At 38.2% G+C, this 19,174-nt stretch overlaps 1 protein-coding gene across 1 annotated transcript in view; it reads right to left on the bottom strand.

Moving 5' to 3' along the window:
* atrnl1a (attractin-like 1a) overlaps nt 1-19,174 on the bottom strand; it is a 370,723-nt gene that overhangs the window by 309,833 nt on the left and 41,716 nt on the right. Inside the window, 1 exon segment of the mRNA XM_036575121.1 lies at nt 8,775-8,930. Coding sequence (XP_036431014.1) covers nt 8,775-8,930 — 156 coding nt within the window.

Below are 19,174 nucleotides of genomic sequence, written 5' to 3'. Positions count from 1 at the left end.
TTGTAATAACAGGCTTTCTAAAATGCTGCAAGGTCTTCTTCAGAGTTAGAGTTTAGCACAGTAATTATTCAACCAAAAGTTGCCTTTGATCTTTATTTTACTGACATAAAATGAGCTATGTGGATCTACTTAGAGTCAATTTAAATAACTCTTAAATTTTTAGATAATAACAATGATCAAAAGGGCAATAAAGGTGGCATATTGTTCACATAAAGCAGACAATTTTATCTGAGTTAAGACAATTTCTTAGTGTCGTCAATACTTCTCAAGCAGAGTCCATAATCTTCAAAGAAAAACAAAACCTTTCCTCATTGTTGGCAAAGGCCATCGCCCAAATTCTTTTCTTTAAAAACTAAAAATATTGACTCTCACACCATAAATGGGCATCTGGAAAAATGCTGTGGTTAAGTTCTAATATCACAAAAGAACAAATAATCAGTTACTCAAATTTTAAAACAGCGGGCCTTCCAAAGCCTTTCTGTAGTGCATGTCGTTTCACTTCTTAAAATCATTCAAGAGCATTGTCTGAAGCAGTCAGCAAGCAAATGCGATATCCTCACACTTGCTGATGCGAATAACACTTTGCTTCACACAGGTCTGTGATTGGTCATTCTGCATGTCAGTCAAATGGCCCTGTCTTGTCAAACTGGATGGTTCCTGCCAACACCGAACAACAAAAGTAGGGCTGGGCGATAAAACGATAACGATAATTATCGCGATATAACTTTTCCTCGATAGAGCGATACGACATGTTCGATAAATGTTCGATATAATACATCGTTCTCACACTCCCACGTTCAGCGAAAGCCTTGGTGGAGTTTTCTACTGCAAGGAAAGCGACACTACTCTGCTGTCGCCAGGAGAGGGCGCACTTCCGAGTATTTCTACATGATTAGAGAGGGAGGGGGCCACGAGTAAGATGAGTCTTTAGCAACGGCTGAAACGCGGAGTTTTACATTCCCTGTTTGAGTGGAGCGACCGGCGATCTGCTCTCTGTGACCGAGCGTGAGTGACGAGGTCAGTGGTGTAACTATGCTGTCCTACAGCGAACTCACCTCTTTCCTAACATCCTAACCAGCTTTAGCAGCGTTAAATCACAATCCTCACAACTACAGCGCTGTTACAGCACTGAAACAGTCATATTTAAGTATTAGTGCATTCCCAAGCAACGAAAGTGAAAGAAGAAGTGAGTTCATGTAAATTACAGCCCTGATTTAAACGAAAGTAAACTGAGGAAGCTGTGAGGCATTGGAGAGTGGGAGAGCGCTAACCTAGCTTTCCAGGCTAGCTGTTTTTAGCAGCTGGCTAAATTGAAGCAGCGCTCCGTCACTGCACAACACGGAGAACTGATGATACTGTGGATCAAACACGACACAAAAGCACCGCTTTCAGTTTAAACGTACCTAAAAGGAGGACTCTGTTTGTCTAGTGTTGATATTTTGCGGTTCACCCCATAAACTACTACAATAGTATAGAGAAATCCAGTCGTTGCGTCTGGTGTTTGAATACTGTGATGTCATTTGTAACGGGGTAGCCGAGCGCTCATCACCAGCTAAAAATGTTTTCTTTCTTAAATTATGACTACACAAAATAGCCATGCTTTTCCAGCTGGTAAAAACAGCTCAGCAGACACTTTCTCCCACTCTCCCATGACAGATGAAATGTTCCGCTGAGTGTTTGTCATGATCCGACCATAAAGGATAGTTTAAAACAGCAGTTAACCACCCAGGAGCAAAAATCAGCCTTCAAACTTGAAAGAAATAATGATTTGACATTTATCGCGGTATGTATCGATATCGAACAATATGAATTTTGTTTATCGTGATAACATTTTTGGCCATATCGCCCAGCTCTAAACAAAAGCTACCACACTCTCTGGCAATGTCAACGGTAGCCGACCACTATGAGTCAGTAATTATGACATTAATATTTCTCTTTCTGTAAATGTAAATCAATTTTTAATATTTTACACTGGCTATGCAACAAGTACTTGGGTAGCCAGTTACTTGTATCTATTCCCATCTAAGTAAAAGACTACTCAGCTGTAATTTCACATGTTGAATATTTAGGCCTAGCCTAGAGACACGAGACCTGCTGTAGTCTCCTACTAGACTGATTCAGGAACCTAAGCACACTCCCACAAGTGTGCAATGCCCTAAATAATGTGGACATAAACTCACAATGCAAAGCCTGCTTCTCATATGGCAACACGCTACCTGATAGCCATCACCAGCACGGCCTACATTTAATTTCCTAACAGGATATTGGCTCAACTCCTATCGATAAACGCACAGTGACAGAAAGAAAGCACAACAAAATAAGGAGACGATGGCTGTAAACAAGAGACAAGAAGCAGGAGGACTCTGGAAGAGAAGGCAAATCAAGAAGCATTTTAATAGCTGGCTTAATGAAATGTGTTTTTGTATTGGGGCACTCCATGTTCCCCGGTCTGGCACTAACATAAAAACACTGCGTCTACGCGGTAAAGACGCCACCAAGCTAGCGTAGCAGTTTTCAGGGAGAGCGCTACAATTTTAATTAGAGTTCATTTTCCCTGAATCTAATTAGAAGTATGAGAGTGGGGGGAAGTGGAGGTTGAGGGGCATTAAACACAAATGAAAACTGCTTTCTGTGTCGCCTGAATTTAATCTAAAAAAAAAAAACCCAATAACTAATAACGCCATCCCCCTCCAAGGTTGGCGCGGAGAAAGAAAAAGCAGAAACAAAAACAAACAAGCACAGAGATGCAAGCTCTCAGCATGCTCTTCAGCTAAATGAAAGAGAGGTGAAAGGAGGATAAGGAAAAGAGGGGCATGTGCCACAGGTGGGTCTAATTAACCAACTAACTGCAACAGCAAAACAAGCCATTAACACGTAATGAAAAAAGTAAAACTCAAATACAGTTTACTTTACTTTCTCAAGACAGACAGTTTCAAGAAAGACCTGACTCTGCTGGTAAAAGTGAATTACCTATATCATTTCTAGAGATGAAAAAATTGATCAGCCATGTATCAGTATCAGCCAATTTTTCAGCCCAAACGTGATCGGCGATCAGTTGATATCTCTCTAACCTAGTACTACGTACAACAAATGATCCACATTTCACCCGAGGCCGCAGAATGTAACTGCTACACCATTTAAGGTGGAACGGGAAAATTCGAACAAGAAGCTGGCGAAAAGCTGATTTGAGCTTCGTCGAGAGTTCAGGAGCATGAAAGGGATGAGAAGGTTGTTCTGTTTCTGCATGACAGGTGGGATAAAATTAACTTTTTGCTGCTTCACAAAACCAAGAGATCAGTATTGTTGTGCCCCGTTTGCTAATGTTTGTGATAATCTCAACTGATGAGCTTCGCAGCAGTAATTGCAGTAACAGTTTGCTGTTTTTTGTCCATACAATGGTTTCCGAAGGGTTTTATGGTCATGTATATCTAAAAAAAGTGTTGTTCGTACTGGCAAAGCACATCATGAAATTTGGAGGTCGGAGCTGCTGAAGGAGCACTAAAGGGAGGGATGTCTTTGTTTTGCTGCTGAGCTCAAATATCAACAACCGTTCTCCAGAATCGCTTACTGCACCTTTGAATGTGGCATCCAGCCCCGCCCTCAATCGGTATCGGCTATCAGCAGATTGTGCACTCGGCAATTGGTATTGTCCCCAAACACGGTCGGTGTCAAATCGGTGAAATCGGTCAAATCTCTAATCATTTCCCTTGTAATACTGTAGGATTATAGATATGTGCTTGAGTTCTAAGAACTACATATAACTGTGATATCCCGCTATTGTAGTTACAATGATGACTCTTAGAAGTGTTTTGTTTTGCTGTACTTTGCAACTGAAATGAAGGTACACATTAGGTACATAAAAAACAGCATATTATATTGTAGCATTCAAGACAAAGCTCTTAATTCCACACACAGAGGCGTTACACAAACTTAGCGTGTTAGCTCAGGCCTTCATGTTAGTTTGCGGTCAGCGTGTTAGCTTGGGGTGAGGGGGTTAACCTGCACATGAGAACACTCATCTGTACAATCACCCTTTTCTGTTAGACGGTGGAACAAGAAGAAAACAGTGAAACAATTCAGTGCTGTGGTTGTTTAGAGATTTTACTTCCCATTTTTGTTTTTTTTCTTCTCACACCACACCATTTTTAATTTTGTTTTTCCAATTTCGGTTTTGCATCATTATAAAACACAGATTTGTTCTGTATTTCTATGCTGTTGAGAAACCTGTCTAAACGGATTATGCTAAAATCCACTGGGCCACGCTTAAGTTTTCATTTTTGTGCTTTCCTAAGGTTGAGAGCTTTAAGAAAAACAAAAAAAATGGAAACATTAACACAAAAAACATACTTATTAGGAAAACATCTACAGAAACACTGCAGCTACTTAGGATTAACTACAGGATTCCTATAAGAATCTTATGGTATTATACATATTATAAATTATATTATAAATTATTAGATGTTTTTTCTGTTTTTGTGAGGGTATCAACATAAGGTACACTTTCAGGCACTCCTTGTTTTTTGCTGCATTGAAAACTCAAAAAATGTATTAAATCAAGACGCCACTGTTTCGTATCAATTTGATTTATGAAATTAGTGAATCATTACACCCCAGTACACATATTTAGGTATGTAACAGCACAGTAAGTTCTGCAATGAGATACATTTGCATTCTATTTATATTTTGTATTGACAGCTTTTAGAGTGCACCACAACTAAAGCATATTTTCTTCTCCATTAAACAAGACAGCATGCTCAACAAATAACTTTTCATCAATTTACAGTAAAGAAAATTAAACCTTTTGTATTTTTTTATTTCTTTATTTCATATACATATATATAGCTACTGCTCTATTCAGCATTATGCAAAGTTTTCCATCTGGATCAAATGAAAAGCCCAAAAGATTGTTACATTATCAATACAAAAGCACTTCCAGGAAGTCTTGCTCCTGTTGATTAATAAAAGGCCTAATTTGCTGCTTTAATGAATTGAGTAAGTGGAGTGGACTTCGGGCCAACGGTCCAGAGGTTGAGATAGATGTGTGGTGGGACTACAGAGCAAAAGGCTGTTCCCATGCCAGACAGAGTTACCAGCCAGGCCACAGCCTCACTGCTTACACTGCAATCAGACAGAGTGGCTACAGTGCACGGAGCCAGCACAAAATAAACTCTCAAATCAAACTGGAACCAGAACATGTGGAATTGGTCCAGATGAGTTTGCTCTCAGTTCAGATCAGAAATGACCCCTCACCGAAAACAGAAAGATGAGGCCAATTAACCTTGACAGGGAGGCTTCTGGTGGAACAGCTGTTGAGTATTTTAGAAAAAGTGAAAGATTGGGGTGACATTAAACATGTCTGATTTTATCTATCCAAGTCATTGAGTGCAATTACATGCACATTAATAATATGGCTATTTTGGCAGTTAACAGATTATATTAATGGGATACTGAGATATCCTAAATATTAGATTAAGCCATTACTGGGCTTCAAGACATCAACAGGATTTTAGTGGGTTATTCAGCACATATTAATCTGATATGCTTTGTTTTCTTTATTTCTATGTGCAGAAATGGCAATAAATCACAGCTTTTTGTACAATTTACTATAAAAACTATACAATAACATTTTAAAGTTGAGCATTAATCACTAAAATGACTCCATGTTAAAAAATGTGTCCAATCACAAGATTTTTACATCATGTTCTCTTTCTTTGATCTGCAAAGTAAAAGCACATACATAGTGAAACATACTTTTCGACAAACAATTGATTACTGACTTATTATGTAGATCAGAGATCTTTTTTTTTGCCAAAATTAATTTTCTGCAGTTATCAGATTATTTTGTCTGTAGATTTACTCAATTAAGTGAATTGTGTGATCCTAAAAGAGTCTGCTGATTGTCTCGCATTGCTTTGCGACTCCACTCGGTCTTATCATCTCTCTGTTCCATTCCCTCACTTTCCCTCATCAATCTGCCTCTTACTTTGTCCTGGGCACTCTAGCAGAGAGGCATTGTACTTCAAACAAATATTCATAAAAGAGCAGACTCCATCTGGCTGACTGGCATTCTGCTGCTTTTTACGAGAGCTTAATGATGGCTAAATATTACTGTCAGGAATGAAAGGCGAACTCTAAATCACACACTAATAATCCACATAAAGTTGTACTCTACGAAACCTGCACTAGCTCGCCAAAGACAACTCAACTCACAAAGATCCTTAAAGTGCACTTTTTTCTATGTAAGCTTAAGAGAAAATGTAGCATTTAGGAGTTACTGGTCATTAAAAAGAAGCGAACAAATTACAAAAAAAATGACAAACTATGACATTTCAAAGTCTTCTAGTGATTACCTGTTTACATGACAGTGTTGTTGAAAATTCTCCAATTGAAGACTAAAAATGCTTCAAATCTTAATAAATTATACAAATATTTCAATATTTATTTTAAAAAATTATTTAATTATTATAGTTTTTAAGTGTGATTGTGAGAACGAGTAGTCGGCAGCTCATTCAGAAACACGAACAAGTATTCAAATGCTGTTTGGGTCAGCCCTATCATACAGCAACGTTCAAAGCATGTGCACTATTACTAAACGAATGCACCGAATGTCAGAATATGCCATTTTACACCAATGATTCTAAACACTTAACCCTTGTGTGGTGTTGATGTGTTTGTTACTCAGTGGTCTGGTGGACCCCCCGCATTATTGTCTTTTTAAATCAATACAGCCTTAACAATTCATGTAAAAATACCAGATGTTTAAAATATCACAAGTGGCCAGCGTAGGGTTCTCCTTTAGCAGCTGTAGCCAGTTAGCAGCCTGTCCATGTTGTCCACCCTTATAACAGCAGGCCATGTTGGAAGAGAACAGTGTGAAGGACACAGCACCTCCACGCTTTTATTCCCCGCGGGTTCACCCCCACAGCTTCACAGAAAATGAGCAAAGGCCAAGGAATCTGAGGTTAAAATAATAACAAATCGCATCATTTTTTCTTTTGGTAAACACTGAAAATGGGTTCCACAGACACCAACACCACACAAGGGTTAAGTATTAAAAAGGATCAGGGAAAGGATCAGCTTATGAATGTACTCAAAAGTATGAAGGCACTCCAAAAAGCATTTACTTGCATCTTTTGTGGGCAAAAATGAGCCAGGAAGTTAGATTTTTCTGTGGCGAATTTGATGGTTGACTATAAACGTACTAGCTAATGACAATACTAATGACAAACAGCTTTCACTGAAGACTAAAGCCAGCCAGGGACATCTTATTAAGATAAGAGAAATAACAATCAATGTTAGTTCACAATGTTTTTTAGTGAAGGTTGTTATGCATGGAGCTCTTTTGTGGTCTTTCCCAATTCCATAATTTACACAGATATCAGATTACAGACCTCCAGTGGTAACATTACTTCACACACATATGTCCAGAAATAGTACTCCATACGAATGCTCCTTTAGTTGCACGACATTTTAAACAGTTGACTGTAACACCACACGACTGCACAGCATGTGTAGCAATTTAGAATATGAAGCAATAAGCTACACATCTCTCATAAGCCTCATTTACAACTCCCCAAATAGACTGCCGGAAAGCAAGCTCTAGTTTACTACACAAGTCAAAGGTCACATTCACACTCCATCAGTGACCTCCTGCATGTGGAGAAACCAGCCTCAGACTTTATCTCCAGTTACATCTATGGTTACATTAGCAGCCTCTCACCCATGTGTAGGGTAGGCCTGAGACTTAGCATGTCTCTGGACCCTGACTGTGCAGGGAAATGGGTGTAATGGGAGATGAGAAGTATGCACCCTGGGGAAGGGGCTCTATCGTGGGAGGTCTACCACCAGCGCACCACTACAGATCTAATTACAGAGATGCTGAGCACAAATGCTGGATCCCCTGACTGTCTCTCATGCGCACGTCTAAGAAATGCTGGGCATTCAGCCGTGTCTTAACTGTTCATTCCTCCCTCTTCATCCACTAAGCATGAGTAACATAAGACACTCAACTAAAACCAAATGACTTCCAGTGCCTTTTCAGTAAGACTGCAACTACTAATTTACAATTTTGAATATTCTATCAAACACACTTAAGCTTTAAAATATTATGGTTAATAATAAGATAAATGTGTTATGCTATATTTCTGAATAAAAAAAATGATTATTTACAATTATTCTTTAATATTTCTTTAATTGATATCTGTGTGTGTATATATATGATATACATATATATATATATATATATATATATATATATAAATATATATGTATATATGTATATATATATATATGTAAGGTTTTCTTCTGACAACAGCGATACACATATACACATATATATATATATATATATATATATATATATATATATATATATATATATAAAATCGCTGTTGTCGGAAGAAAACCTTGTATCTCCAAAATAGTATATTTAAAGGAGAAGGAAAAAAACTATTTTACTTTTAATGCAAGTCAATGGAACCAGAGTTTTTTCCAAGTCGTTTTGAGCCATTTCTTAGCTGAGTTTTTACAGCTATAGGAAATATCAGTCATCCTTTATTCATATCAATCACTTATTTATTTAAATAAATAATTTCCTAATCTAAAAAACATCACTAACAAAAAACTGCAAAAAAATTATATATATATATGTTTTGTTTGTCAACTTGTCAATGTTTTCATTAAATGAATGTGTGGACATTGAGGTATCTGTAGGTATTGTACAGTGTAAAGGCATCTCAGTCACGCATGGTAACATTTGATGAGGCAGTTCATACCAATGTCATATGAAAGAAAGTCAGACGAGAAACACTTGGCTCCACTGCTGAGTGACGTGTCATTGTGAGTGTTTCCTCCAAACACCAGCATTGCTCCACTGATCAGCACTGCCGAGTGAAGATACCGGGCCAGACCACTTTCCTTCAGAATGAACCCTGTTAAAATACATAAAGATTGATATGTTTACACAACTGAGGTTTTGTGTGTATAAGTAAATAAGTGACTACACATCATGATACGCACATAACATTCAGAGTACAACCATAAAGTGACTGTTGGTATGCACCTTGCTAAAAGAAAGAAAGACTTGTCGCACCTCTGTGGTTAACTGATTTGCTAGAACAGCACGGCTGATGATCGTCATATGAAAGCTAGGAGGGCTGACTCTTTTCCAGTGGCATTACTTGCCCAAGTAATATTTTCACCTATTTCACCTAATATTTGGAAACTATACAGAAACTGTGTTCTTTGATAATTAAACCCATTCATGTAATTAATTAAAGAGGAATTAATGATTTTGGTCAAAATAATACAGGCCAATTTTTACCTATGTCAGATTACTGTGACTAGCTAGTGTTCTAGCAAGTAAGTTAGTCATAGCAGGCTTTAATCACATAATTTCTTGGTACTAAAAGAAAAAACAAACTGAAATATCTGATCTGAGGAGGCTGTTGAACTATGGTGTTGACAGACTGGAACCTTAAGCGTGGTGTTTCGTCTTTTACCATTTTGTTGACGAGTAAAACCAATGAGAGCTTCCTAATCTGCATGTTTACACACATAAGCAATCAACTTCCTATAGCATTCCTCGGTCAAAAACAGATCTGCACTGCAAAAGGTGGAACAGCATACAAGTTAATTTGAAGTATTGTTTGAGGTTTGAATTGATATAAAATTTTGCTTTTGTGATTCTACACTGAATCGGTGCTTTGCATTGTTTTACATTTTAAGTATTTAGTGGAATACAGAATAAAGTATTTATAATAATGAAACCATTTGAATAGCTTTGTTACCACATACATTTTTTTAAGTGTACAGGTATAACGCTCGGGTTGACAAATTAGACAATCGCAGATATAAAATAAACCTGGAGGTTTATTTAATAAAGGATTGGTACAGATAACAAGGATAACACCAGACCAGAGCAAAATACAAAAGAAAAAAAAACACAACACACTGGAGCAGGCAAAACTGTGGTAAAAACAAGCATGGGTCGAAATTAGAAGATATAACTACCATGCAAGCTAAGACAAAACAGGATAATCCAAAAGACAAAAGAGAAAGACAAAGCAAGGTCAATCACGAGAGAAACAACAAACAGGGAATCAACTCAGTACGCAGTGAACAAACAGAGGCAATACTTCACAAAGTAACAGAGGAACAGACGGGATTAAACACACAGTTCAACAGGTGATGACAATCAGCATTCAGGTGGACTGGATCTGCTGATTGGCTGATGATTGGTGGAGTGAATCACATGACTAGCTGAGGGATCTTGGGAGCTGGAGTTCATATAGAGTTGAGAGCCTGCATGTGAACCAGGGAGCGTGACAACAGGGGCTTTCTCAAAAACGTGACAGTCCAAACTGAATTTTGTCTTGGTTTAAATGACTGTTAACACTACTTTTACACAGTTCAACAGAAATATATGTGGATTTTTTTTTGGTCCAGTGTGAAATGTAAAACACTCGTCACACATGAATTCTTCTGATATGTACTAACTGCCAATAAATGAACTCCTAATCAATCACAATTGCACTTTGTGATGGTCTGGTGGAAAAGACACGTGGGTATGTTTCAGGTTAGGTGCAAAAGTAGGTGTTTATAGAAAACAAACAAAAAAAATGCAATTTATACAGTGCAAAAAAAGGAAAAGAAAATAAATGAAACTCAATATTTACAAATATATATAACTTAGTATGAAGCCTCTTATTCAATCACAATTTCAGCATTCTTTGGGCTCCAACCACATTTCTTTAACTTCTCCACTCAACTAGCTCAATCTGTCCACCCCCCCCCCCCAGGGCTTTTATAGAACTAAACAGGAAGTTGTGTGATGTCACTTCCATTTTTTGCGCAGAAAAAGTTCACTATAAAAACTCACCAGACAAAGGCTACTGTTTTCCTCCCTGGATGAAAACATGGCTACCTTCCTCTGGAATCTATTCACAGGTAAGTACTTTTGCCTTCTTATTTCATTTAGTTACTCTATTAAACCTTTCTTGACTTCCCCAAGTGCTCAGAAATATAACAGTGCTTAAACTGTTTAGTTATATTGCTAAAGCAAGCAGCATTAACTCTTAACATTTTTATAAATGAAACTGTTCCTATTCAACATTAAGTTTTTTTTTTCTCTTTTTCTTTTTCCCCTGCAGGTTTGCTCTTATTCACCATTCCACTTCAGCTTTCCAGCATAAACGTTATCAATCAATAAAGGCTATTTAAAAACAGCATGTGTCTGACTGTTTGAATATGAAATGTCCCCATTACACAGGAAGTCTTTGCAAATATATATTGTGGCGGAGGGCAGCTCTGTCACACACTTATGTAATAAATGTATTGAGAGCACAGAAATGATAATGTTTAGTGTATTCACCGTATTTCTGTGCACCTCTTACTAACAATGCTTACTACCCGGAGTCGACCAGAGGAGGATGGTTCCCCTTCTGAGTCTTGGTTCCTCTCAAGGTTTCTTCATGTTTCCCCAGGTAGTTTTTCCTTGCTACTGTCGCCACTGGCGACGCTCATGGGGGCTTGGACCCGGATTTCTTTCTGTAATGCTGATTTCCTTGTAAAGTTGCTTTGTGACAACACCTGTTGTAAAAAGCGCTATATAAAACTTTACTTACTACTTACTTACTCTTACTTTATGGCAAGGTTCCAGTTACTGGATAGCAGCGCTCAAAATTTCAATGCAATAATGGTAAAAATGTGTAAGAGAAGAGCAGAAGCTGAATAGGACCAACAATGCATCCTTAGTCATACTAAAATATCCAGAAGTGAAGACAGTAAAAGCTCTCCCAATATGATAAAACTGCATTTTACTCATGCTTGTTTTGTGCATAATACGGCGCAGGACACGTACAGAAGGCTGAGGGACAAAGAACAGGCCCTCATGAATTTCAGATTCATAGCCTTACCCACTCAGCCACAACTGCCATAATATTTAAGCATATTGCTTTTCTGTGTGTGCACGTGCATCTGTATTTAGGAACCTCTGAAGTACTTCTGTGCGGATATGCAGAGCTCAGGTGGAGAAGTAGGTAGGCTGCTTGCTTTCCCTGACATTCCAGTAATCTCAGCACTCAGAATCTCTTGATTTAGATTCTGGGAGTAAGCCACATCTTCCGCAGGGCAGAAATATATACATAAATGAAAAAATATATAAAAAGAACTTAGGCCTGTCCTCTCCGACATTCTTGCCTATTTCCTAAGTGTAAACACTCAGGTTTAAGCAAGTCACCCTCAATCGCCAAGCTTGCACCTGTCTCCTACATCACTGATCACAAGGGGTGCGCCGGTCATGAACGGTTATGGCCAAATTCAGCTTTCTTTACATACAAATTGATTTTTTTTTTTGTCAAAGTTTTGGGAAGCAACAGGCAACAAAGACAATAACACTGGTTATTTGCTCTTTACTTAAAGCCTGCACTTTCTATGCTAAATGAATGTACTGATATGAAATGTGCAGGCTAGAGGTTAAGCCTTCCATAGGCTTGGAAAACACAGAATGCCCTAATAACTTGGTGCTTATGGCTCATAAGAAAATTTTAGATGGGCTCCAGCTCATTTTAAATACTTTCATTAGCCAAAGTAACAGGCAACAAAAAAGTCTGAACCTTATTTTTCACAATTGAATAAATAAGAAAATTAGTAAAACTGTAACGAAGAGGTTGGTATCTTTTACTGCAGTCTTTATGAAAAATATCAATAAAACATGCAGGCTGGGAAAGGGCACGGGGATCCATGACAAAACACACAAGAACATGATAACCAAAATAACACAGAGAACCAAGATAACCAGACTAAGACCACAAAGAAAACTCAAACACTAGGCTAATATGGAGAGAACACAGGCATAGAAACTGGACATGGACATCAATCGTCCATGCTAGCTGGGGGGCGAAGGAAACAAAGCAGTATATACAAACAGAGAAGACAAGAAACACCTGAGGACACTTAACAAGGGCAGGGGCTAGAAACGAGGAACAGGTGAGGGCTGAAGACAGAAGACATGGAGCAAGAAAGCAAACTAGACAGGGGGCCAACAAAGGGGCAGACACACAAGGAGGTCCCTGACAAAAAAAATTCTACAACAAAACAATCATCTGCATTTTTAAACAACATGAAACTTTTAGTTCTATAACTTTAAGTTCTCTATCAAAAACTAGAACAAACTGAATAGTTTGGCATTTTTGTACCGGATCACACTGTCATAAAAACACAACTGCAAAATATATATATAAATGGAATATTAGCTGGCGCCATGCCTTTCTGCCTATAATCATGTGTATCTACTGCTCACAAAAAGTGCTTGGCGTATTTTTGAACTTTCAGAAAGACAAATGTGACTATGCTAGGCTTTAGCCAGCTGACAATAGTATTGGAAATTGGTGCTAAAAACAAACTCAAAAAAGACAATCAAACATAGCCCAGCCTAAAAAAACAATTATATGCTACTTTAACAGTAGCCTGTAGTTTAGGAGAACATGTGATTAAATGTTATTTATTTAACATACAGTAAAAACTACTAAACCATACCAAGAAAACTTTGTTTACAAGTTTCTGACCAGCCAGCAACGACTATGGGGCATGATCAGACAATGGTATACTGCACACAGTCTCCAAAGCACAGCATGTACCTAATTTTTTAATAGAGATGTCCGAAAAATATAACACATCTGTGAGAATAGAGGTGTCAACAAATGAACTGTAATACACTGTGTATTGTGTTGTACTCAGTGGGTTTGAACACTGTGTGCCACTGCAGCAAGCGGACATCAAGCCTTTACAAAAGCCGCCTGTGTTAAGGTGTACGTTTTAGGACACCCTGAGACCACAATGTCAGGTTTCAGACATCAGACAAAATGGCTTTGGGTCTCGGGGAAAGCACTGTCATGTCTCAGCCCTCCTGCAATTGTACATCAGGTGAGATAGATAGATAGATAGACAGATAGATAGATAGATAGATAGATAGATAGGTAGGTAGGTAGGTAGGTAGGTGGGTAGGTCGGTAGATCACAAAATGGCCTTGAATGGAAAAGTTCATGTGACATTCATAATTCCATTTGTTCTAATTAGATTACTTACAGTTTCAAGACCAGATTAAAGACAGTACACTACATTTGAGCTGTGCAGTTATTATGTTCTTTTACTTCACAGAGATTAAACTTCAACTAACAAGCTATCACTTTGTTTGCTCCAGTGTCAGCTTCAGAGTTCAAACAGTCACAAATTTACTGAAGAAAGAAAGAAAAAGTGTGTAAAATCTCTCTGTAAATGTCCCTCTCTGCAGAACTTCTGCTTTACCCATTTACTGTGGTTCTTTACCACACGGTTACCCGAATAAGTGAATTCTGTTATCGGCACAAGCCTAGTATAACAACAAACTCACTGTTTATAATGTCACTAAGCCCAAGTGTCTTAACAGAGCACTGGAACTTGGTGTCAGACGATATTCTCAGTTCAACCACAGAAGTACCAAGAGAGGAAAATCGCATCTCATCTCTAGTCAGGATGCTTAAAATAAACATTTCTGTCACTGGGTAGAAGGTTCATTTAAATACTGTGGCCCTCACTGACTGCAAACACAAATATCACAATAACGGTTAGCACACACTATACTGTGTGTAGTAGGCAAGTAGGCAATTTAGCAGGAAGTTGAAACAAGACATTTAAAAGGCTGTAATCTATGCACTTGACACATTTCCTCCTTTAATCTGAGTGCTTATCACCATCTGGTTCGACCTGTGTGTGAGAAAATGCTCTCTCAGCTAGACAAGTAGCAGCACTTTTTAAAGCTCTGCATATATCTCCACAGTGCTTCACAATCCCTGAGCCCAGCAGGGTATGATGTACGGAGCGAGCTCTCTGCTCACAAGCTGCCAATCAAGCGGTGACAGGCAGAAAGGCAAGAACACACAGCCAGGTTTTAAATACGCAATGTAGTTTTCTCTCCGCTCAAAAGGTTGAGGGGGCTTTTAGTGGCTAGGAGCCCTTTTAGACACAACACAAAGCCAATGAAGGCTGCCAGGGTTGAGAGCAGGGTTTTCAACTTGTACAAAAGCCTTTAAGTGCAAAGCTGAAGCATCGTCAACTACACGACTCGAGTGTGTGAGGGTATGTGAGAGAGACAGCAAGGCAGATAAAAAGAAAAACAGAGCCAGAAAAGGGAGACAAACAAAAGAAAGGGATGGAGAGAGATACAAAGGGAGAGCAAAGCAGAGAAATGGTATGACAGATTTTTATGAGAAGTGGATTTTAGTGACACATGATGCCACTAAAACTATGCAACCCGATGTCATAAAACTAAAACTAAAATCACAAATACCTCAGCATTTTTCAATGTGATCTCTATCTGCCATATCCATAACATACAGTCGATTATCAAGGACAACTTTCTGCCTAAACCGAGAAAAGAACAGAAAGACATCAACTCAAAACTCACAACTGTAGTAAACAAGCATGGGGCTACAGCATTTTCTGTTCTTTTGTGAGCATGAAATTACTGTCTGTGGTAATCGACCTAAATTCTGAACCAAGCACTGGTAGCTCAGCAGTAAAATTCTTACACTCCACAATGGAGGCCCTGCAAAACATGGAGGTTCGGTTCCCTCTGATTGGTCTGCCTTATGTAGACAGTTCTCAAATTCTACGTTATTTGGTTAAATTTTCCCTCTTAAAACTTAGGACAGCATTTTTGATGACGAACCCTCTTGCGATTTGAAAATTGCACATCCTTAGATTGCGATTTCAATCTAAAAATGATTAATCTTTCAGCTCTAGACTGAATAGGACAGACGCTATTACAGAACAACAGTTCTTAAGTTCATAATCTTATCCTAACTTCATATAGAAAAATACTATTATAGAAACATCCTAACTACACAAAATGTCCTAAATTCTGTCCTAAACAACCCCAGAGGCGTCTAATTTTCTTTTAACAATCTGATTCTATGGTTTAATGCAGTGACCGGCAGCAAAGTTCACTATAACTGGCATAATGATGTTACATACATAACCACACTAAAAAACTGTGCTTCGACTTTGTGAGTTTTTTTCTCTAACAGCGTTTTAAAAGCCCAGATGCTGCAGACCTGATCTCCACCGTCCCCTCTTATTACCTTCGTGTGTTAATGTTGATGAAAACTCGTCAGATAAAATACTACAGTGATGATGCTGAACAATGAGGAGACAGAGCTGAATGTGTGTCTGTTTATTAGGAGGAATAACGTTGGCACGGTCGGCTAAAGCGTTTTGGGAAGTGAAACTGAAACCGTACAGCGGAAACGCTCTGATAAACAGGACGAAGCACTGACACGATATTCTTAACATTTTTATCACGCTTTAGTTTTGTTTGACCTTTTTCGTACATCAGTAATGGTAGGTAGCTGCCTGGCGAACTAGCTTAATTACTGTGATTACATGTTTAGGTTTCAATTGTGTGCGTATGTTCGGTTGCTGAGGTAACAGACATGCCAGCTGATTATCGTCTTCAAGTTGAGTAAGTTAAGATTTCCTAACTTGAGATGAGATAAGACGCTGTAAAACAAGATAAGATTCCTAAGTCAAGATGAGATTTGCTTCTGTAATACCAATTCGCCGTTAAATCTTAAGACAAAAAGATAGGATGTTTCTGTAAGATGACTCCAGGTTTACACACTACTAAATCAAAACCAAACAAACTAGTTTTTGCACTGAGTTGCCTGCTAAATATTTACAGTTCACCTTAAGCAGATGTAAGTGTTGGGGAAGCCAATGGAAACCACATAGATCACACAATGAGACAAAAACTGACCCAACCTAACAAGACTAATTTTTATTGCTAATTGCAAACTGTGTAGCGCTGTAACAGACTGCAAAGACTACAGCTGCTGGCCGACAGACATTTACTTAATGCACTCATGTGAAAAGGACTCTCTATAGCAGGAGCTGGCATTCTGTAAAGTTCAGTGAGACAATAGCTAACATCCACAGCTCCAGCTCTCACTCAGCAGACTTGGCAGATGCTGATAACGTTACTGTTAGATTGATGCTGCTGTTGTGTCGGTTTGACACATTCAGGTGTCCTGAGGAAATATAAAAACAAACAGGAAATAAACTGGCTATAGGTTTTGAGGTTTATTTAGTTCATAAAACTTATTTTTCTCGTTTAAACTGGAATGCAAAAAAATCCAGCACAAGCTGCCATCCTTGTTTTCACAGCAGTGTCTATTGACTGATTCTGAACTTGTCATCATCATATTAAAATTCATTAGTTATGACTAGTTAAGACATTACATATGGATCGGTGGTGCAATCCAATTTAGTAAAAGGATAATCTGAATCTAACCAGGTTGTCTAAGGTTAACTATGGACAAATGTTAATAAAGGACATATTATTAATGCAAAACTGGTGCAACTCTGTCCAGCAGACTGCAGGTGGGAGAGAAATGTGACAGGGAAAAACGTCATTGGTAATGGAGGCCGCGGTATCTACGCTTTATTGCTTGATTATTAATACTGGTGTACTAAGGTGTATTAAGCCACTGGTCAACAAATAGGAGGACAGTGTAGTAGATAACACCATCAGCCCATATGTACAGAAGGCAGGAAGGACACTGCTATGCCAACACAACAACAGTGCTTCCAGTCAAACATACTTAGCATTCCACAACTCTTTTAGAAAAACTGCATCACAATCTTTTGACTGAAAGTTATGTCCCGAGAATAGAAATTTTGTTGTTCTTAAGAAATTAAAAATTTATTTCACTAAAAATTTTTTGAAGTAACATGGAACTGTAAACAAAGCAATTTTCAAAAAGCCAGTAGAGCGAGTCCAGTCCAAGCACTCTTGTTGGCATAGCAGTGTCTTTCCTGCCTTCCTGCACATATGGGCTGATGGTTATATCCATGGCTCAAATATCAAGAAAATATTCTATCATGGGGTTTCCAGTGATTCCCACACTTACAGCTGACTGATTAAAAACTATAACAATTTTCAAGAAGCCACAAGCTGTATGAACAAGAGTAAGATTGAGAGGCTACAACTGCGGAGGAGTTGGAACCACTGACTGTGTATATGGTATATGTTTATACTTATTGATTGGAGCATGCGGCCACTGTTTCTTTCTGGACGCTGGTGATGAAAACTATGAAAAGACATTTTCGCAATACACAATACGCATCATAAGATTTCATTCTTTCTGAGCTGGGACAGACAAAAATGAACCAGTAGTGCCACATTTTAAAAATACCATCAAAAGCTAAATGCGAACATGATTTTTTTATTCAATATTTCTATATAATGTACCGCCCTAAATCCAATGGAATAGGACTAATTTTGCTCTCTTTGCAATACAACATGCATGTTGTCAGTGGCCCTTTAGTACCAATCCACAGTACGCTCAGAAAAGCATACCGTGATGTAATATGATGGAATTTATCATGATAAAGATATCGATATATTGCGCCCTCCCAGCTCACTTTATGAAAAACATATGATTTTATTTCTATATATAGGTACATGTAGACACTGCATTTACATGATTTAAAAGTTACAGAATTATTAACACTGACAAATACACCCTGATTTTTAGGCTATTTTGACCACTCATATAGTTATAATAAAATCATTGCTTTTAATTGACAAAAAGTTTCTGAAGAGTTCACTTTGGGCACATAAGACAAACAGATTAACTGTGATTAATTATTTTAATACATAAGTGGTTACACATATACAGAAAATGTTCCTTATTATTAATAGTATGATAAATACATTCATACTACACGTGCTTCAATTTTCAGAAGCACTTTTTAAAATCATTTTCTTTGCAGCTGCCATGTAAGAAAGCAGCGTTTTCCATCTGATGGAATGGTGTGTAGGCAGTGTGCTCAGTTAAGGGTCAAGAAAGTGGGCTGTTTGTCAGGTAGGAACACCTGTGAGGGATTAACCATGTCAGAAACACTGCTCTAGCCCTACTGACAAAGTACTTCTGACAAAGTGTGTCTGTCTGCGTTTGTGCTTCTGTGTACGTGTGAGTGCTGCCATGTGTGCAGTGGCCCATGGGATCTGTATGGGGAGACAGAAGAGTCTCCAAATTTGACTTCAGTGAACCACAGGCAGAAATGACTGGACTAGCCACCCTTGGTTTATTCAGCGCCAAAGCCCAGTGAGTAAAGATTTCAATACAAAATCTCA

The sequence above is a fragment of the Colossoma macropomum genome, unplaced genomic scaffold (genome assembly GCF_904425465.1).
Source record: "Colossoma macropomum unplaced genomic scaffold, Colossoma_macropomum, whole genome shotgun sequence".
NCBI classification, from domain to species: domain Eukaryota; kingdom Metazoa; phylum Chordata; class Actinopteri; order Characiformes; family Serrasalmidae; genus Colossoma; species Colossoma macropomum.
Note: the sequence above shows the minus strand (reverse complement) of the source record. Positions and strands in the feature narration are given on the sequence as shown.